Source organism: Dendrobates tinctorius, unplaced genomic scaffold (assembly GCF_039654945.1).
Source record: "Dendrobates tinctorius isolate UK_male_01 unplaced genomic scaffold, ASM3965494v1 ptg000022l, whole genome shotgun sequence".
NCBI lineage: Eukaryota > Metazoa > Chordata > Amphibia > Anura > Dendrobatidae > Dendrobates > Dendrobates tinctorius.
The window spans coordinates 24,661,209-24,684,000 of NW_027361690.1; the positions used below are offsets into that span (position 1 = coordinate 24,661,209).

General features: G+C 44.9%; 1 protein-coding gene across 5 annotated transcripts in view; it reads left to right on the forward strand.

Moving 5' to 3' along the window:
- The first annotated feature begins 928 nt into the window (after positions 1–928).
- GABPB1 (GA binding protein transcription factor subunit beta 1) overlaps positions 929–22,792 on the forward strand; it is a 97,144-nt gene continuing 75,280 nt past the window's right edge. For 2 of the 5 annotated variants that reach the window (XM_073568504.1, XM_073568508.1), the window contains exons 1-2: positions 929–1,335; positions 22,650–22,757. In XM_073568504.1, the coding sequence (XP_073424605.1) occupies positions 22,650–22,757 (108 nt within the window). In that variant the 5' untranslated portion in view covers positions 929–1,335. Of the gene's footprint in view, positions 1,336–1,478; positions 1,572–13,258; positions 13,380–22,649; positions 22,758–22,792 lie in introns of those variants that run through there. The other 3 variants (XM_073568506.1, XR_012230927.1, XM_073568507.1) reach the window with 3 other exon arrangements.

A 22,792-nucleotide genomic window follows, 5' to 3' on the forward strand; every position in this document is an offset into this window, starting at 1 on the left:
GTCCACGGTCATGTGGGCCTGGGTCACCTGGACAGGATAGTACGTCATATGTCAGAAAGGGGTTAAACAACCACAAGACGGATTTCAGCAACCAAGATATCATTGTAATCAGTATAACGGCGCCGACCTGACCCTGTCCGTAGGTTACTGTGCACAGTCCTGCTGACAGGTTCCCTTTAAGGACTATAGGCCCTTTTACATTTAGCGATGCATCAGCGATCCGACGCGGTCAGGATCGCTGGTGCATCGCTAAATGATCGCTAGTGAGCTTTTATACAGAAAGACCTCACAGCGATTCAGCAGCGACGCAGCGCACGATACTCACCTTTCAAACACAGCGATCCTGTGTCCTCCCGCCCGCCTCCACGCGTCGCTCGTCGTCACAGCAGGAAGCGCCCGACAAGAAATGGAGCCGGACATTCTCGCGCGATCAGCGATGGAGCCGGTTGTTGGTAAGTATCACACATAGCGATATCGCTAGCAATATCGCTATAACGTCACAAAACCAGTGACGTTTTAGCGATATTGCTTGCGATATCGCTTAGTGTAAAACCCCCTTTAGTCCCAAAGAAGACAAAAGAGCCAGATATGTGTATATATGAAATGTAAATATATTTATTATCCCACACCGTATTTTATGTAACTCACGTCAGCATTATTGTTCTGCCATCACACTATGTACATGCCCCACATACCATCTCTGGAACATTTTCGGGCAGACTGCACAAAAACGTCTTTTTTTCTGGAGGCACAAATGTGATATAAAATTTAACTATTTCCTAAAACATCCCACAAACAATGATTTGTAAATACCCCGCAGACTGCGTTCCGCCCCAAACATGCTGCAGTCATGGGAACCACACACACAGCACGTACTCGGCAGACCCCGTGCAGGGATATATCACCACAGAAGACCCCACACATCCTGGTCCATCACCGCGCATGCGCCGTAGGATCCCGGCACCGCCTTACATTAGTATTCCTCCGCCGCCCGCTTCTTTTTAGTAAATTAAACCTCGGCCTTTCCCTCTGCGTTGAGTGTAATCCCGCCACCGATTACCGGTCTCCACAAAATATAACACGTTTAATAAACAGGAAAAAAGCCAGAACTAAAACCCAGCTCATTAGAGTATAGCGATCAGCGACGTGAGTGGTGGTGATGCGGCCCTATAGAGATCACTGTGCACATCCGCGCACAACGCGGGGACTTTTCTTCGGGGATTTTCGGCGCCGATGAGATTGCATTTGAAGTGACCCGGCTCGGCGAGCGAGAAGTCCTCAGCCGGGAGTTGAGCAGCCAGGAGCGGGGTGGGAGGCACAGCCACGGAGGGCACGGTGAGTACGGACGGCGCCTTTGTGCAGTTACCGAATCTTTTCCAGGTCAGTGTTGGGTGTCGGGCCCTACCGGATGTGGAAGTTGATCTCTTCTGTGGTAAAAAATAATTCAACTTCCCCCGGAACCCAGATCATCCGAACGATTTCCTGTTTATTGCGTTAAAGTCGGCAGGTTTCCGGGGACCCGGGGCCGTGCAGTGTCCATCCCGGGCTGCGGGGACTGCGCAGCGGGATCGGTACATGCGTGAGACCGGGCGGCGGGAATGAAGGCCGCGCTGCTCCCACCGGGACGGCCCCTCACATTGGGCGGGAAACCCTCGGCCAGCGGGTCCTCGGTGTACACGTGTAATAAAGCCGCACGGTGTATTGGCGCCATTGTCCGGTGATCAGTGCGGGGAGGCGGCGGCATTGGCCTAAGGCTGTGTGCACACGCTGCGGATTCCGCTGCGTTTCCGCAGCGGTTTTGGCCGCTGCGGACACGCAGCAGTTTTAGCTGCGGTGTACAGTACCATTCATTTGAATGGAAAAACAAAAAACGCTGTGCCGACGCTGCGGAAAAAACCGCGCGGATTTGCTGCGGTTTTGGGTGTGTGCACACGCTGCGGATTTTGCTGCGGTTCCGCAGCGGTTTTGGCCGCTGCGGACCCGCAGCAGTTTCTGCTGCGGTGTACAGTACAATGATTCCCTATGGGAATCAAAAACCGCAGTGCAGACGGTGCGGAATTTTCCGCGCGGATTATCTGCGGTTTTCAATCCGCAGAAAGAATTGACATGTCAATTCTTTCTGCGGATTCTCCTGCGGTTTGCCATCTCCTCCATTGAGGAGATGAAAAACCGCAGGGCAAAACCGCAGAGCAATCCGCAGGTAAAACCGCAGGTCTTTTGACCTGCGGTTTCACCTGCGGATTGTACAAAATCCGCAGCGTGTGCACACAGCCTTAGAATCCGCAGAAAGAATTGCATGTCAATTCTTTCTGCGGAAACCGCTGCGGGTTCCTATCTCCACCATTGTGGAGATAGTGAATCCGCAGGACCAAACCGCAGGCAAAACCGCAGATAATCCACAGGTCTTTGGACCTGCGGATTATCTGCGGTTTTTGCAAAATCCGTGCGGATTAATCCGCAGCGTGTGCACACAGCCTAAGGCTGTGTGCACACGCTGCAGATTAGGTGCGGATTCATCCGTGCGGATTTTGTAAAATCCGCAGGTGAGACCTGCGGATTGCTCTGCGGTTTTTCATCTCAATGGAGGAGATGGCAAACCGCAGAAAGGCTGTGTGCACACGCTGCGGAAAAGGTGCGGATTTTGTACAATCCGCAGGTCAAAATACCTGCGCATTGCTCTGCGGTTTTGCCCTGCGGTTTTTCATCTCCTCAATGGAGGAGATGGCAAACCGCAGCGGAATCCGCAGAAAGAATTGACATGTCAATTCTTTCTGCGGATTGAAAACCGCAGATAATCCGCGCGGAAAATTCCGCACCGTCTGCACTGCGGTTTTTGATTCCCATAGGGAATCATTGTACTGTACACCGCAGCAGAAACTGCTGCGGGTCCGCAGCGGCCAAAACCGCTGCGGAACCGCAGCAAAATCCGCAGCGTGTGCACACAGCCAAAGAATTCACATGTCAATTCTTTCTGCGGATTGAAAACCGCAGATAATCCGCGCGGAAAATTCCGCACCGTCTGCATTGCGGTTTTTGATTCCCATAGGGTCCGCAGCGGAACCGCAGCAAAATCCGCAGCGTGTGCACACAGCCTAAGGAGACCGCGCACTGATGGGACGGTATTACAGACCGTGTACCGCTGTGTGCTCTGATGGGACGGTATTATAGACCATATACCGCTGTGTGCTCTGATGCCACGGTATTATAGACCGTATACCGCTGTGTGCTCTGATGCCACGGTATTATAGACCGTATACCGCTGTGTGCTCTGATGCCACGGTATTATAGACCGTATACCGCTGTGTGCTCTGATGCCACGGTATTATAGACCGTATACCGCTGTGTGCTCTGATGCCACGGTATTATAGACCGTATACCGCTGTGTGCTCTGATGGGACGGTATTATAGACCGTATACCGCTGTGTGCTCTGATGGGACAGTATTATAGACTGTATACCGCTGTGTGCTCTGATGCCACGGTATTATAGACCGTGTACCGCTGTGTGCTCTGATGGGACGGTATTATAGATCGTATACCGCTGTGTGCTCTGATGCCACGGTATTATAGACCGTATACCGCTGTGTGCTCTGATGCCACGGTATTATAGACCGTATACCGCTGTGTGCTCTGATGCCACGGTATTATAGACCGTATACCGCTGTGTGCTCTGATGCCACGGTATTATAGACCGTATACCGCTGTGTGCTCTGATGCCACGGTATTATAGACCGTATACCGCTGTGTGCTCTGATGCCACGGTATTATAGACCGTATACCGCTGTGTGCTCTGATGCCACGGTATTATAGACCGTATACCGCTGTGTGCTCTGATGCCACGGTATTATAGACCGTATACCGCTGTGTGCTCTGATGCCACGGTATTATAGACCGTATACCGCTGTGTGCTCTGATGCCACGGTATTATAGACCGTATACCGCTGTGTGCTCTGATGCCACGGTATTATAGACCGTATACCGCTGTGTGCTCTGATGCCACGGTATTATAGACCGTATACCGCTGTGTGCTCTGATGCCACGGTATTATAGACCGTATACCGCTGTGTGCTCTGATGCCACGGTATTATAGACCGTATACCGCTGTGTGCTCTGATGCCACGGTATTATAGACCGTATACCGCTGTGTGCTCTGATGCCGCGGTATTATAGACCGTATACCGCTGTGTGCTCTGATGCCGCGGTATTATAGACCGTATACCGCTGTGTGCTCTGATGCCGCGGTATTATAGACCGTATACCGCTGTGTGCTCTGATGCCGCGGTATTATAGACCGTATACCGCTGTGTGCTCTGATGCCGCGGTATTATAGACCGTATACCGCTGTGTGCTCTGATAGGACGGTATTATAGACCGTATACCGCTGTGTGCTCTGATGCCACGGTATTATAGACCGTATACCGCTGTGTGCTCAGATGCCACCGTATTATAGACCGTATACTGCTGTGTGCTCTGATTGGACGGTATTATAGACCGTATACCGCTGTGTGCTCTGATGCCACGATATTATAGACCGTATACCGCTGTGTGATCTGATGCCACGGTATTATAGACCTTATACCGCTGTGTGCTCTGATGGGACGGTATTATAGACCGTATATTGCTGTGTGACCTGATGCCACGGTATTGTAGACCGTGTACCGCTGGTGGGCTCTGATGCCACGGTATTGTAGACCGTATGCCGCTGGTGGGCTCTGATGCCACGGTATTGTAGACCGTATGCCGCTGGTGGGCTCTGATGCCACGGTATTGTAGACCGTATGCCGCTGGTGGGCTCTGATGCCACGGTATTGTAGACGGTATGCCGCTGGTGGGCTCTGATGCCACGGTATTGTAGACCGTACACTGCTGTGTTGGGACAGTATTACCGTATATAATAGACCGCTGTGTGCCCTGATGCCACGGTATTATATAGCGTATTCCGCTCACTGTCTTGTATACCGCTATGTGCGCTTATGGAACAGGGGTTGTATTCAGTATACTACTGTGTGCTGTTTGCACAGGATTGAGTCATACACACTCTTACGTGTACAGTGATGGTATGGTGACATGCAACAACCTGCAAGAAGACGACAGCCGCCATATGATCAGTAAAGATAACGGACATAAAGTTTGAGAAACTTTATTAAATGACGAATGTGACCACATTGTGCAAAATGACGTCGGACAACAGGAGACGTGTAGATAAAATTGGAATGACAATAACCTCCAATAGGGTCTTACCTGGTTTAGATGAAAGAGTAAGGCCGGGGTCACACTACCCGGCGCAAAATACGGTCCGTAGTTTACAGGCGCAATACGGGTGAATGTCCCCTAAGTGGTTCTCCGTAGGTCATCCGTAAGCAAGGTGTGGTTGCGTATTTTGAGCATGTCTGCATCCGTATGTAATCCATATGGCGAGATTTTCTCGCCGCCTTGCAAAATGGACATATAATGGAGCCCTATGACAGGGTTTATAACAGAAATGAAATAATAGATATAGACACATAGAATGCATATATATATATATATATATATATATATATACACACCCACAAGTCATTGTGATAAAAAAAAAAAAATATATATATATATATACATACACACACACACACACACACAAATGGAGATTCAGTGGCGCTTGTTTGTATGAGTGTAATTCCAGCAGCAAACACTAAGACACCTGTCACAAGGGTGTCAAAGAAATAAGGTAAAATAACTAATAATATTAGTGTGCGCTTGGAACACTCAAAGAAGAGGGAAATCTAAATTGGGTGGTTATAGGGGAAAAAAAAAAAAAACCTCTTATAAGTGCTCTTTATGTAGCTGGATAATAGCGAGAAAATAGCAATTAGTAATAGTCAATTGTAAGACCTCAGAAGAAGTGCTTAAGGGAAAAAGAATATATATAAATGCTGGTGGCAATCTTAGTTCCAACCTGAACAATCACAAACTAAAAAGGCATGAGTGAGGGTAAAAAGCTGAAATCACTGAACAGGTTATATACTGCAGGGTAATTCTCCCTGATAGTAGCTTAAAAAAAAAAAAAGTCAAATTGCAGCCTGTGAACGGCTTTGCAGAGTAGCTGCAATAGTAAATGCACAAGTCAGAGAGCGGTACCTGTAAAGATAATGCGGTGCAAGTTAAAATAGCGCTTTTTGCTCCAGCGCTTGGAAAAGGAGGGGGGGGTTTGTACACTGGGGTATAGACGAGTTACAGGGGCTGCCCCGGCCGGTGGCAGCCTCCTGTCAGTGTACCTCCAGCTGTGGAGCAGACGTGAGCGGCCTCTCGTGCTCCCGGCGTCTGTGAGCTGCTCCAGGTATACAGGACCTTCGTGATGTGAGTCAACACATGACCACGTCAGTTTCACTTGCTGGTGGTTGCGACGGGGACCAATGGACTTTCCAACATGTTTCAAAGACTAACTGTCTTCTTCCTCAGTCTTTGAAACATGTTGGAAAGTCCATTGGTCCCCGTCGCAACCACCAGCAAGTGAAACTGACGTGGTCATGTGTTGACTCACATCACGAAGGTCCTGTATACCTGGAGCAGCTCACAGACGCCGGGAGCACGAGAGGCCGCTCACGTCTGCTCCACAGCTGGAGGTACACTGACAGGAGGCTGCCACCGGCCGGGGCAGCCCCTGTAACTCGTCTATACCCCAGTGTACAAACCCCCCCTCCTTTTCCAAGCGCTGGAGCAAAAAGCGCTATTTGAACTTGCACCGCTTACTGGAGTGAGGACTTTGCATCGCATTATCTTTACAGGTACCGCTCTCTGACTTGTGCATTTACTATTGCGGCTACTCTGCACAGCCGTTCACAGGCTGCAATTTGACTTTTTTTTTTTTTTAAGCTACTATCAGGGAGAATTACCCTGCAGTATATAACCTGTTCAGTGATTTCAGGTTTTTACCCTCACTCATGCCTTTTTAGTTTGTGATTGTTCAGGTTAGAACTAAGATTGCCACCAGCATCTATATATATTCTTTTTCCCTTAAGCACTTCTTCTGAGGTCTTACAATTGACTATTACTAATTGCTATTTTCTCGCTATTATCCAGCTACATAAAGAGCACTTATAATAGGTTTTTTTTTTTTTTTTTTCTTCTATAACCACCCAATTTAGATTTCCCTCTTCTTTGAGTGTTCCAAGCGCACACTAATATTATTAGTGTTATATATTTATATTTCACAGAGTTCTTCATAGCAGAATAGCCGCTAATTAAATTGCCGGCTTCTATCAAATCCTTCCCCAACCCGACATGAAATGACACATGGTTTACATTCAGTAAACCATTTCATGTTTTTTTTTATATGTCCTTGACTAATAATTAGATGCGGGTTTGTGTGCAAAATTTGGGAGTTGTAGTTATTTAAAGGGGTTAATTCGTTTATAAAAAATGCGTGGGCTTCCCAATGCCCTGTAGCGGTGGCGAATGGGTTAATCTAAAAGGGTTAATGTCACCTTACAATCGAATGGTGACATTAACCCTTTGTTAGATTAACCCACTCGCCACCAATATAGGGCAAAGGGAAGCCCACGCATTTTTTTAACAACGAATTAACCCCTTAAAATAACAACTACAACTCCCAAATTTTGCACACAAACCCGCAACTAATTATTAGTCAAGGACATATAAAAAAAACATGAAATGGTTTACTGAATGTAAACCATGTGTCATTTCATGTCGGGTTGGGGAAGGATTTGATAGAAGCCGGCAATTTAATTAGCGGCTATTCTGCTATGAAGAACTCTGTGAAATATAAATATATATGTTTGTCACAATGACATGTATGTATGTATTCTATGTGTCTATATCTATTCTTTCTTTATTAAACCTGTCAGTGTGAGTTTACTGTATCGCGCACTGAATTGCCGGCTTTTCTAAAAGACACCGGGTGCGTATTTCTCGCAAGTCACATGTGTGGTCCGTGTGTAATCCGTATTTTTTGCGCACCCATAGACTTGCATTGGCGTATTACGGGCGTAGTACGCTGACAATCGACGCATGCTGCGATTGGCACGGAGCGTAGAATACGGATGAGAAATATACGGCTGTTGGGAGCAAACCCATAGAGAATCATTTGTCCGTGTGTAATGCATGCTTTTAGCGCCTCTCACTCGTCCGTATTCCTCTCTAGTGTGACCCCGGCCTAAAACTGGATTTGCTACAGATCCACCAGTCAGTAAATTTGGAGACAGTGGATGTAGAACTGCACTGATGAAAATCCGATATACAATACAAGATACAGTATGGATGCGGTTTTATTAGTCAACATATTTTGGGGTGATCTTACCTCTTCAGAACAAACCGCAATGATGGGGTCTATGGAGGAATGTAATGTGAATAAATTATTAGGTATTTCTGGCTCTTCTCATAATGTTACTTGTAGCATAGGGTATTGTCATAAGGTATATAGTGAAGTAAATAATTATTTGATCCCTTGGTAATTTTGTAAGTTTTCCCACTGACAAAGACATGAACAGTCTATAATTTTAAGGGTAGGTTAATTTTAACATTAAAAGATCAAAAATAAAGTCCAGAAAATCACATTGTATAAATTATATAAATTTATTTGCATTTTGCAGTGAGAAATAGGTATTTGGTTCCCTACCAACCATTAACCCCTTCATGACTGGATGTATTTTTGCTTGCTTTCTTCCCAGAGCCATAACTTTTTTAATTTTCCATTAATATGGCCATGTGAGGGCTTGCTTTTTGCAGGACATGTTGTAGTTTTGAACAACACCATTGGTTTTAACATATCATGTACTGGAAAACAGGAGAAATATTCCAAGTACACTGAAATTGGGAAAAAAAAGTGCAAATGCTAAAATGAACCTGCCATTATGATTCTCAAGGTCATTATGAGTTCATAAACACCAAACACGTTCTAGGCAGGGCTGTGGAGTCGGTAAGCCAAACCTGCGACTCCGACTCCTCAATTTCCCTTACACACCGACTCCACGACTCCGACTCCGATTCCCACACATATTGCTTATATTTAAGTGAAAAATTTATTGTAGTACAATGTGAACCTCAGACATTTAATCATTTTTATGATCCAATAATCAAGATATTTAGATAGAACAGTATATATTGGTGTACTACCCGGTTTTCATTCTTTTTGGTACAGATACGATATGGATAGACAGATATGGATAGAGCAGATTTCTAATCTGCTTTTGCTATTGAAAACATTATCTATGAGCTCAAAAACCTTTCAGGTGATGCAGTTTTTTAAAAAGATGATCAGCTTTTGCAGCTGAAAAACGTATCCTCAAAAAACACAGGAAAAACGCTGTGAGTGAATGTAGCCTTAGATCAGGAATATAACAGCCATTTATAGGACATTTCATAACTTTCCCAAACTCCTATGAAAAAATATTCAGCACATCCTGCATTGAATTACTGTACCCAATTTATTATAGATTTTAGGAGTCGGTCCATTTTATACCGACTCCAACTCCTACTCCGACTCCACCAAAATGAGCACCGACTCCGACTCCACAGCCCTGGTTCTAGGTTTTGTTTTGTTTTTTTATCATCTAGGTGGTGAAAAAAATTTCCAACGTTTCTAAAAAAAATAAATAAATAAAATAAGTCCATTTTCTGAAACCCGAGCTGAAGCTTTTAAAGATACCATTTTGGTGCAGATACAGTCTTTTGATCACCATTTATTGTATTTTAATGCAAAGTTGCAGTGACCAAAAAAAATCGTAATTCTGGCGTTTTGACTTTTTTTTTTTTTTCTCGTAATGCCATTTAACGATCTGGTTAATTTTTATTCATAGATCAGACAATTCTGAACGTGGCAAAACCAAACGTGTATGTTTGTTTTATTTTGAATAGAGGAAAAGGGGTGATTTCAACTCTTATATTTTTTGGTTTAACATTTTTTTTTTTTTTTTTTTATTTAAATGTTTTTTTCATTTTTGGCATGCTTTAATAGTCTCCATGGGAGACTAGAAGCTGCCATTGTCCGATCGGCTCTGCTACATACAGGCTATGATCAAATAATTATTCCCCCACTGTATGAAGGACATGTGAAACAAACCTGAAATAGCATGCTCAAAAAAAATAAAGGGAACACTTACAGAATACAACTTCAAGTAAATCAAACTTCTGTGAAATCAAACTGTCCACTTAGGAAGCAACACTGATTGACAATCAATTTCACATGCTGTTGTGCAATTGGAATAGACAACAGATGGAAATTATTAGCAATTATCAAGACACCCTCAATAAAGGAGTGGTTCTGCAGGTGGGGAGCACAGACCACATCTCAGTACCAATGCTTTCTGGCTGATGTTTTGGTCATTTTTGAATGTTGGCTGTGCTTTCACACTCATGGTAGCATGAGACGGACTCTACAACCCACACAAGTGGCTCAGGTAGTGCAGCTCATCCAGGATGGCACATCAATGCGAGCTGTGGCAAGAAGGTTAGCTGTGTCTGTCAGCGTAGTGTCCAGAGGATGGAGGCGCTACCAGGAGACAGGCCAGTACAGCAGGAGAGTGGAGGGGGCCGTAGGAGGGCAACAACCCAGCAGCAGGACTGTTACCTCCACCTTTGTGCAAGGAGGAATAGGAGGAGCACTGCCAGAGCCCTGGAAAATGACCTCCAACAGGTCACAAATGTGCATGTGTCTGCACAAATGGTTAGAAACAGACTCCATGAGGATGGTCTGAGGGCCCAACGTCCACAGATGGGTGTTGTGCTCACAACCCAACACCATGCAGGACGCTTGGCCTTTGCCACAGAACACCAGGATTGTCAAATTCGCCACTGGTGCCCTGTGCTCTTCACAGATGAAAGCAGGTTCACACTGAGCACGAGACAGACGTGATAGTGTCTAGACGCCATGAAGAGCGATCTGCTGCCTGCAACATCCTTCAACATGACCGGTTTGGCAGTGGGTCAGTAATGGTGTGGGGTGGCATTTCTTTGGAGGGCCGCACAGCCCTCCATGTGCTTGCCAGAGGTAGCCTGACTGCCATTAGGTACCGAGATGAGACCCTCAGACCCCTTGTGAGACCATATGCTGGTGCGGTTGGCCCTGGATTCCTCCTAATGCAGGACAATGCCCGACCTCATGTGGCCGAAGTCTGTCAGCTGTTCCTGCAAGAGGAAGGCATTGAAGCTATGGACTGGCCCGCCCGTTCCCCAGACCTGAATCCGATTGAGCACATCTGGGACATCATGTCTCGCTCCATCCATCAACGTCACACCACAGACTGTCCATGAGTTGGCGGATGCTTTAGTCCAGGTCTGGGAGGAGATCCCACAGGAGACCATCCGCCGCCTCATCGGGAGCATGCCCAGATGTTGTACAGTAGGGAGGTCATACAGGCACCTGGAGGCCACACACAATGCGGAGCATGTTTTCCTTGTCATGAGGCATTTCTACTGAATTTGGATCAGCCTGTAATTTGATTTTCCCCTTTGATTTTGAGTATCGCTCCAAATCCAGACCTCCATGGGATATTCATTTTGATTTACATTGATAATTGTTTTATTGTTCTGAACACATTCCACTATGCAATAAATAAAAAATTACAACTGGAATATTTCATTCAGTGATATCTAGGATGTGGTACTTTATTTTTTGAGCAGTGTATATCTCCATAGTGAATGCAGATGCATATCTATGAGTTTCCCAAGAAGACATCAGCTGCAACGCATGTTTCAACAATCTGCCTTCATCTGCGAGTTACTAGATGTGACATAACACTGCTGTGATGGCAGTATAGGGACAATACATGCTAATGTAAGAAATCAAATCCCACTTCCTAGACTGACAAGTCTCCTGTAGGCACACAGGGAGAGACCTAGGAGAGCAAGGTATGATCAGTCATCCAAGATTCATAGTCCCTGTCCGGTACACAAAATGTTTTCTCTGAATAAAAAAAAACAAAAGAGGAAAAACAGCGCGACTGGAGTTTGATTTGTGCTTCCAGTGGTTTAGGCATCATAAATCAGATGACTGGTTCCATTTAAAGAGAACCTGTCCCCAAGCTTTTGCTATGTAGTCTGAAGACAGCATGAGAAAAGGGTTAAACACAGATTTCAGGGATACCTCTTTTGTTTGCTTACAATGATTGTTTTAGCACTAGGAGCTTATTACCTGTGATAGACACCTCACTGTCTATGGACACTGTGTATATACAGAGCCTGGTGTGGCTGGTGTTAGCTCTGGTGTGGGAGGGGGTCAGCTTCCTCAGCTCTGCTTCATTCTAAATCTAAAGGGTATGTGCACACGTTGCGGATTCTGCTGTGGATCTGCAGCAGGTTTGGCCCTGTGGATTCGCAGGAGATTCTGCTGCGTTTACAGTACCATTCAAGTCTACCTATTTTCAAAAATGCTGAGTACATGCTGAGGATTTTTCTGTGCGGATTAGCTGCGGGTTCAAATCCGCAGCATGTCAATTCTTTTTGCGGATCCGCAACGTTTTTACACCTGCTCCACTATAGGAAAACGCAGGGGAAATATGCACAAAAACTGCAATAAATCTGCAGGTAAAACGCAGGTCATTTGCACATACACAAAATCCTTGGTTGTGTCAGAGCGGCTGCATCCAGTAATCAAAGTAATACATGCTTGGATTCAGCTTCTCTTTGCCTATGTGAGGTTGCTTTTAGATGAGTTTTGACATAGGAATAACCTGGTGTATAGTTGGTTATAATTTGAAGAGCTGACAACCCTTAAAAAATAAATTTTTAATATATAATCATTGAAAACACTTAAAGGGAATCTGTTACCCCTTTTTTCGAATATGAGCTGCCGGCACTGCCATCAGGGGCTTATCTACAGCCTTCTGTAAGGCTGTAGATTAGCCCTCGATGTAACATGAAAGATAAGAAAAATTAGTTATATTATACTCACCCAGGGGCGGTCCGGGTCCGGTTTTGGTCCAATGGGTGTCGCCGTCCGGTCCGGCACCTCCCATCTTCTAACGGTGACGTCCTCTTCTTTCCTTCCTGTCGTGGCTCCTGCGCAGGCGCACTGCTCTGCCCTGTTGAGGGCAGAGCAGAATACTGCATTGCGCAGGCGCCTGACCTCTCCCGACGACTGCGCACTGCAGGTCTCTGCTCTGCCCTCAACAGGGCAGAGCAGTATGCCTGCGCAGGAGCCACGACAAGAAGGAAAGAAGAGGATGGCATCGTATAGATAGGAAGCGCCTGACCGCTACACCCTCCGGACCAAAGCCGGACCGCCCCGGCTGAGTATAATCGAACTCTTTTTTTCTTATCTTTCAGGTTACATCGGGGGCTTATAAGCCCCTGATGTCGGTGCTGGCAGCTCATATTCGAAAAAAGGGGTGACAGATTTCCTTTAAACAGAAAAGGTGCAAGGAAAGAAAAATTGGAGACAAGACAGGTAATGAATTGCTGGCGGATAGGTTAATGCGTTATAATCCTTACTAGAAGATCCAAAAGCAGCTATGTATCATGAGAAATAGTCTATCAAAAATGACTCAATGTATAAAAATGTAAGTGCTAGAAGTGCAGCGTTATGGAATAGTCACTAGCCATTTTGGGTGTTTTAAAGGGAACCTGTCAGCAGGATTGTGCACACTAACCTACAGTGTCAGGTTGGCGTTGTTATACTGATTAAAATGATACCTTGGTTAATTAAATCTGTCTTGTGGTTGTTGTGTAATCTGTGTTTTCACTTAATGAGATTCTCTTGCTTCGGGGAGGCCTGTTGGGGGGGTGGGGGATGGTGTTTATGAGGTGCTCTGCTTACATATGCATCTGTATGGCTTATGACAGGTCACTGATCCCTCAGTGACCTGCCTCCTATTTTCATGCTTATTAAAATATATATTGGAAAAAAGATCACATTCAGCAGGCAGGTGTCGGCACCTGGGCTGTAGCATGATCGCATCTATAATATACATTAAACTATTTTATTCAATGATATGCATTTATTCTGAAAAAAAAAAAAAATTCTCTCAAAATGGCGCCCGTGCCATTTTGCAAGAGGAGGGGGGAAAACATTTCACCAAGATTGCGGCTCTTGTGCAGTAGCATCTATCTGATCATGTGTGCGTTTGTGTACATCAATGAATGCTTTTTTCAGCTAAAGATTTTTGAAAAAAAATGTTATGTGATTTGCTGGTTCAACCCTTTTTCATGCCGATGCAGTGGCATCAGGGTAACTGGGTTAGGGCTTGGTGTCAGCAGCTGTCCCAAACACCAAGCCTTAGGTTTAGTAATGAAGAGGTGTCAGCCAGACACCCTCATTACTAAACTGGTAAGTAAAGAGTTAAATACACATTGTCACCAGCCTATATAGGAACCTTAACAGAATAAACCTACATAGGCTTTAACCAAACAGCAACTGGCAGAAATCAGCGTGCACCCCAATACTTTATTAATTTTTCCAAAAAATCTGGGCTCCCGCATAATTTTCATAACAAGCAGAGGGAAAGCTGAGGGCTGATGTTAATATTCTGGGAAGGAGCCAATAGTCATAAGGCTAAGTTCACACTGGGCATTTTTGCTGCTTTTATTTATTCTAATTTTCAGTGCGTCTTACAGTACCAGCAAAGCCTATGAGATTTCAGAAATCTTGTGCACACAGCTTGTTTTTTTGTCATCAGTATTTTGTGCTTTGCATGTTTTTTTGGACATAGAGCATGTCACTTCTTTCAGCGTTTTTCACCCATTGACTTGAATGGGTGGTGAAAAAACGCAGGTATCATTTCTTGCAGCGTTTTTTGTGCTAAAACCTCATTCATTGAAATAGGACTTTTTTTCAATCCTAAACTTTATCAGCATGCACAGGAGACAAATCTAGCATGTCAAAACCGCCACAAAAACGCATCAAAAACGCCACAAAAAACACAGGGAAACAAGTTTTTTTTCTGCAGCTTTTTCCCGCCAAGAGATCAGTTTTTGCTGCAGAAAAAACGCCTAATGTGTACTTACCATAAAGGTTCCCATGCTATTTAATATCAGCTCACAGCTGTTTGCTGAACCCTTACTGACTAGTTTACAGGGGGATCCCAGAAAATAAATTGGCGTAGGGTCCACCTATACAATCTAACCAGGAAAGGCTAGGCAGACAGCTGTGGGCTATTAGCCTAGGAAAGGGTCATGGATATTGGCCCCCTCCCAGACTTAAAAACATCAGCTCTCAGCTGCCCCAGAAATGGCGCATCAATAAGATGTGCCACATGTGGCACTTAGCCTCGCTCTTCCCACTTTGGTGCTTTGGCAAATGGGGTATAAGTATTGGGACTCATGTCAGCCTTGTATTGGCAGCTGACAAGAAGCCCAGTTTAGTAATGGCGAGGTGTTTAAGACGCCCCCAATATTAACCCCATAGTAAATGTTTGTAAATAAAATACACCCAGAATAAAGCTCTTTATTTGAAAAAAAGAAAATGAAACAGACTCCTTTTTATTCAAAATTTACAATACCCGCTGAACTCCTAATCCCTGATAACCATGTCCCCTGTAAACAATCTAGAATATTAAACCACCATATACTCTCCTGTTCGCTGTAGTCCACGTAATCTAGTGTCCAACAGTGGTCTCACTTGCAGAAAATTCACATCGAGGGGTGTGACTGCTCTAACCGGCCGCCAGATACACACTGACAGGAACATCATCGCTCCCGCAGGGTATAGTGCTGAGCTGCCGTGAGAGGGCTCACAAGTTCATCAGCAGATTAGCTCAGGGGATCTCATGGCACCACCGCTGAGTGAGAACTTTCTTGGTCACTAAGGTGATTTATGTTTTTTTTTTTTTTTTTATTTTAAAATTTTTCATGAGACAAGGGCATTGGGGTTTTGGTGTTAGGTGAGTATAAAGTGTCTTATTTTAAATGTGTTTTTCTTGTTTGAGCACAGTCGTCGGCTAATGAGAGACTACTTCTCCCATAGGCTATGCCTGCTATCACTAATAGCAGACGTAACATGGTGGGAGTCACTCATCAACCAACACCTGTGGTAAGCTTTTTACAGCGGGTCTCAGTCACAGCTGCGGGGTCACGCTGACGTCTGGCAGCATGACCCTGCAGCATTCCAACTGATGGTAACTATCTTGCAGGCGGTAGTGTGTTGCCGTCGATCAGAACTGCCGGTGTTTCTCCCGTTGTCACACGTGACAGCTTGGGAAACGCCGTATGGAAGTCCCCAAAAACCCAAGCAAAAACGTAGCAAATCCACAAACATTTTTACACCTGCGTTTTTGCTACGGATTTGACTGATTTAGTTGAAGTCAGTGGATGAAAAACGCTAAAAATCCACACAAAGAATTAACATGCTGCAGAATAAAATGCACTGCAACTACTCAAGGAAAATTACTGATGATATGCACAGCACTCACAGGATTCTCATTGAATTAGCTGGGATAAGGATTCCCTAGCGTGTTCACACAACCTTACTTTCTTATGAAGGCTTTTATTGGATTTCTGTCGACACATCAACAACACTCCCTTCACCTTGTACAATGGTGTCCTGTCTTCACATATCAAAAGTTGAGCATTATAGAGACACTTAGGTTGTGTGCACACATTGCGGTTTTTGCTGCGGATGCGCAGCAGATTTGGTCCTGCGGATCCGCAGCAGTTTCCATGTGGTTTACAGTACCATGTAAACCTATAGAAAACCAATTCTGCTGTGCACATGCTGCTGAAAATTCCGCACAGATTCGCGGCGGTTTATTTTCCGCAGCATGTCACTTCTTTTTTGCGGAACCGCAGCTACATTGTACGTTCCGGGAAATGCAAATAAAATATTCATTCTCTCATTTTCTCTCTCTCTCTCTCTCTCTCTCTCTCTTTCTTTCTCTATCTGCATCAAATCCGCTGACCAAATACTAGAAATATTTTACCGTGCGGTTTCTCTTCAGAAAAAGCCGCAGCAAAAACCGCAACGTGTGCACACACCCTTATAGTACATAATAATGCCGTGTGTGTTTACATACACAAAGTTCTATGCGGGACATGGCAGCGCGTAACACTGCTGTATGCGGGATACGGCAGCGCGTAACACTGCTGTATGCGGGATACGGCAGCGCGTAACACTGCTGTATGCGGGATACGGCAGCGCGTAACACTGCTGTATGCGGGATACGGCAGCGCGTAACACTGCTGTATGCGGGATACGGCAGCGCGTAACACTGCTGTATGCGGGATACGGCAGCGCGTAACACTGCTGTATGCGGGATACGGCAGCGCGTAACACTGCTGTATGCGGGATACGGCAGCGCGTAACACTGCTGTATGCGGGATACGGCAGCGCGTAACACTGCTGTATGCGGGATACGGCAGCGCGTAACACTGCTGTATGCGGGATACGGCAGCGCGTAACACTGCTGTATGCGGGACACGGCAGCGCGTAACACTGCTGTATGCGGGACACGGCAGCGCGTAACACTGCTGTATGCGGGACACGGCAGCGCGTAACACTGCTGTATGCGGGACACGGCAGCGCGTAACACTGCTGTATGCGGGACACGGCAGCGCGTAACACTGCTGTATGCGGGACACGGCAGCGCGTAACACTACTGTATGCGGGACACGGCAGCGCGTATCACTACTGTATGCGGGACACGGCAGCGCGTTATACCGCTGTATCTGGGACACGGCAGCTCGTAATACTGGTGTCTGCGTGATATGGCAGCGCGTAATACTGCTTTATGCGGGACACTGCAGCGCCTAATATTGCTGTATGCTGGACACGTTGGCGCGTAATACTGCTCTATGCCGGACACTGCAGCGCCTAATATTGCTGTATGCTGGACACGTTGGCGCGTAATACTGCTCTATGCCGGACACTGCAGCGCCTAATATTGCTGTATGCTGGACACGTTGGCGCGTAATACTGCTCTATGCGGGACACCGCAGTGCCTAATATTGCTGTATGCTGGACACGTTGGGACATATTACTGCTGTATGCAGGGCACGGCAGCACGTAATACTGGTGTCTGCGTCATATGGCAGCGCGTAATAATGCTCTATACGGGACACTGCAGCGCCTAATAATGTATTGCTGTATGCTGGACACGTTAGCGCGTAATATTTCTCTATGCCGGACACTGCAGAGCCTAATATTGCTGTATGCAAGACATGTTAGAGCGTAATACTGCTCTATGCGGGACACTGCAGAGCCTAATATTGCTGTATGCAGGACACGTTGGGACATACTTTATTACTGCTGTATGCAGGGCACGGCAGCGCGTAATACTGGTGTCTGCGGGATACGGCAGCGCGTAATACTGCTCTATGCGGGACACTGCAGAGCCTAATATTGCTGTATGCTGGACACATTAGCGCGTAATACTGCTCTATGCGGGACACTGCAGAGCCTAATATTGCTGTATGCAGGACACGTTGGGACATACTTTATTACTGCTGTATGCAGGGCACGGCAGCGCATAATACTGGTGTCTGCGGGATATGGCAGCGCGTAATACTGCTCTATGCGGGACACTGCAGAGCCTAATATTGCTGTATGCTGGACACGTTGGGACATACTACTGTATGCGGGGCATGGCAGCGCGTAATACTGCTGTATGCGGGACACGGCAGCGCGTAATACTGGTGTCTGCGTGATATGGCAGCGCGTAATACTGCTCTGTGCGGGACACTGCAGCGCCTAATATTGCTGTATGCTGGACACGTTAGCGCATAATACTGCTCTATGCGGGACCGTGCAGCGCCTAATATTGCTGTATGCGGAACACGTTGGGGCATATTACTGCTGTATGCGGGACATGGCAGCACATAATACTCTACTGTGCCCTTCCAGGACAGCAGCGCATAATACTTTATTGTGCCCTTCTGGGACAGCAGTGCAAGATATACGGATGCAGCTGCACATAATGCTATGTGCATGTATAGATGCTGTGTCGAGCACATTTGTGTAACTTATGGGTAGAACTGTGTGTGTACAGGAACTCTATACTCTGCTGCTATGGATTTTATTCTTTAATTTCCTGATATCATTGACAGAACTGCGCCAAGAAAGAATAAGGGTATGTGCACATGTTGCGGATTTGCCTGCAGAATTTTCTGCACATAATCTGCATCTCTTGGCAGAAAACGCAGGCCAAAATGCTTGCAGATTTCATGTGGATTTATTGCAGATTGTCATGCGTTTTTTGTTGTGCGGATTTGCCTTACTCAATGTATAGTCAATGGTTGCAGAAATGCTGCAGATCCGCACAAAGAATTGACATGCGGAAAATAAAACTCTGCGAATCCTCAGCATATGCACACCAATTCTCAAATTCCCATTGACTATCATTGGTACTGTACTACACTGTGGATTTGATGCAATTCCGCGCTTCCAAAAATGCTGCGGAAATACATCAAAATCTGCAACGTGTGCACATAGCCTTAGGGTATATGCACACCTTAAGTATTTGTAGCTGATATTTCTGCACCAAAAACAGATCTCATAGCATGACAAATAGTGTGTTTTCAACAGCTGACATGTGCCCTGCAATAGGCGCGAGTGGAATCTCGATCTGCCCGCGCCTATTAACTAGTTAGATAGGTCATAGCTGCACAAAAATAGTATCGTTAAAAACGTCAGCTCAGCATGCAGAAAATAAGCCGTCACTTAACCTGACATCATGAAAAATGGAGACGCTATGGGTCTCAGGAAAATGGTGCAATTTTTTTTTTTTTACGCAAACTTTGGATTTTTTATTCACCACTCAGATAAAAAAGAACCTAGACTTGTTTTAGACATGTTTTGTGTCTGTGAACTCCTAATGACCTGGAGAATCATAATAGCAGGTCAGTTTTAGCATTTAGTGAACCTAGCCAAAAAGCCAAACAGTGGGATTGCACTTTTTTTTCCAACTTCACCGCACTTGGATTTTTTTTCCCATTTTCTTTTACATCACATGGTAAAACCAATGGTATCATTCAAAAGTACAACTCGTCCCACAAAAAATAAGCTCTCACAGCCATATTGACGGAAAAATAAAGTTATGGCTCTGGGAAGAAGGGGAGGGAAAAACGGAAAGAAAAAAAAAAAAAAGCTCTGGTCATGAAGGTGTTAATGATAAAAAAAAATTTTTTTGGCTGCAGTGAAAAATTTGAAGGGGTCTGAATTCTCGTACCCACTGTACACTTGCCCCTTCTGTGGTGGATTTCAGAATATTTGTCTGTAAGGGGCTATAACCTCACATATTGTCCTTTTGGCTTAAAAAGTTGTCTTAAAAAACTAAGTGATTTCAGCCTAATACAGTGGATTCACAAAGAGAGAGCTCAATCCTACCATTTAGGTCATGTTCACATGGACTTGTGTGGGGTTTTTTTTTTTTCTGTTTTTTTTGTTTTTACAGATTTCACTGCACAATTCTGCTCTGAAAACCACACATAGAATGTCTCCCTTTTAATATAATGAAAAATTTGTTGACGTTCATATGGCCATAGTTTTAATTGAAGACCACTTTTAATTACATGTATTACCTGCTGTTCAGAAACCATGGTGATAGGTCATTGAGTGGGGTAGGCTGCAACCTCCGTGGGAACATACACTTAGGGTATGTGCACACAATGCTAATTTTGATGCGTTTTTTGACTCACTGAATTGCTGCAAATCCGCATTGCAGTGTGCACACAATGTTAATGAATGAGGAATGCAAAAACGCTGTGCACATGCTGCGGAAAATTCTGCACGGAATCGCAGCATTTTATTTTCCGCAGCATGTCAATTCTTTAGTATTTAGTAAGCCCAATTATTGGCGAATGAGCGTTTGGAGAACACTTGTTCCCGACTGTTGTCCTGTGTAATAATTATTAGTATAGCGCTGTTTATTCCATGGCGCTTTACATGTCGAAAGGGGTATACATGGTAATAACCAGTACAATAATCCTGACCAATACAAGTCACCGACTGGTACAGGAGGAGCGAGGCCCCTCCCCCGAGGGCTCACAGTCTACAAGGGGTGGGTGAGGATACAGTAGAGGAGGGCAGCGCTGGTCATGCTGCGGTGTGTGCTGGTAATGCAGGTAAACATCATGTTCATCACCCAGTGAAGAGGCAAAACTCATTTGTTGGGTGATTGGATCATTTATGGTGGGGAAAAAAAATCTTATCAATTTGGACTGGACAACCCCTTTAATATACTGAAAATGGTGAGGAACTAAAACCTAAAATAGGTCAGAAACTTCCATAACATTTGATTTTATATAGTGCAAAATTGATTTAGAATGAAAAATGTGCAGGCTGACTTATACTGCAGTTTTTGATGTGACGTTTAACCAAAAATCCAGCATGTTTGTATGGTTTCTGGCATCAGTCATGCTCTGAAGCGTGGCACTTATTAGAGGCAGTATTCAACCTAGCCGCCATGTAGTCCAGTCTTTGCATTTACAGTGTGCTTAAGGAGAATTCCATACCCCATACATTACCCATATGCTCCCATTTTAAGGTATATTGCAAAGAAAGTACAGCAAATTGGTATTTCACAGCCTCTTTCAACAGTAATCAGAAAAGTAAAAAGAGCTTACTTTTGCTGTTGTAGCTGAGGTGTGTGAAAATCAGTTTGGCGAGCTGAAAGAACATGCCACAGATATAGACTGAGCTTGGTATATTCATGATGAGCTTGTAATGAACGTGTCCGCTCAGCTCCAGAGCACACTTTTATTCATGAGAACTTGTCAGTCCCTGCCCTGAGGATTGGGTGAGGTGTTCTCAGTTATATATTGAAGCAATATGTCGCTCTTATCTGCCAAATCGCATATACAGTATATACATTTTTTTTTTTTTTTTGGGGGGGGGGGTTTATTGACTACTATGCGTATACTATGTACTGGTTACTTGGGGTAGCATCTTAAGGGGTTGTATCATCATCATCCAATATACATACATGCAGCTTTGTAGTTTTCGTGTTTATTAAAATTAATTCTCAAGAAAGGTCTGTTTATTTAATTTTATAGTTTATATTTCATTGCCTTAGTTTACAGAGGTAGCCGGTAACCTTTCAGCTGTGGCCAGCCTTCTAAGCAAGTAATAATTGGCTTACGAGTGCATTACAAAGGGCTTTCAGGCACTACTCTGAAGCTGCCAGCTTCAGTACCCTTACTTTCCTCTGATGTTGCAGAGGCAAAGCTTGCCACATCGGAGTGCACACAATTCGGCCAGTGATGCTACTAAGTCACTGGTACACAAAACTGGATTCGGGTATGCACCGACGGGGCCAAAGACTATAATGGTGCTGGCAGATCGAATGTGTGTTCTGTCGTGCATCATTTTCAGGAGTATATACCTACTGGAGACTTACACCCATTCTACCACGTGTGAGTGTCCGCTTCTGTGACTGCTCTGTTGGCATCATTATAGTCTATGGCCCCGTCGACTTATACGCCCAAATCCCGTTTTGTGTGTCACTGAGCTTGGTGCCTGAGCACAGTGTGAAAGCCCCTTTATTAGTTTACACCAATAGAGCCAGCTAAAATAGATGAGCCATGGTATACAGCCTTTGTTCTGCTATTGTCTGTAGGCATTTACATTGACTCTCACCCTGACATGAAAATAAAAACGTTTCTATATATTTTCTGTATTTCCATGTAAAATAGTATACACTGTTAGACATAATGGAAAATTGTGCAAGCCAACTGTTTTATTTTAAAGACTTCACAAATAATTTTTTTAATTATTTTTTTTTTTTTTTAGATGTCCTTGGTAGATTTGGGAAAAAAACTTTTAGAGGCAGCTCGAGCTGGTCAAGATGATGAAGTTCGGATATTAATGGCAAATGGAGCTCCTTTTACTACAGATTGGGTAATTAGTGTAACATTGATGATATTTATTACATC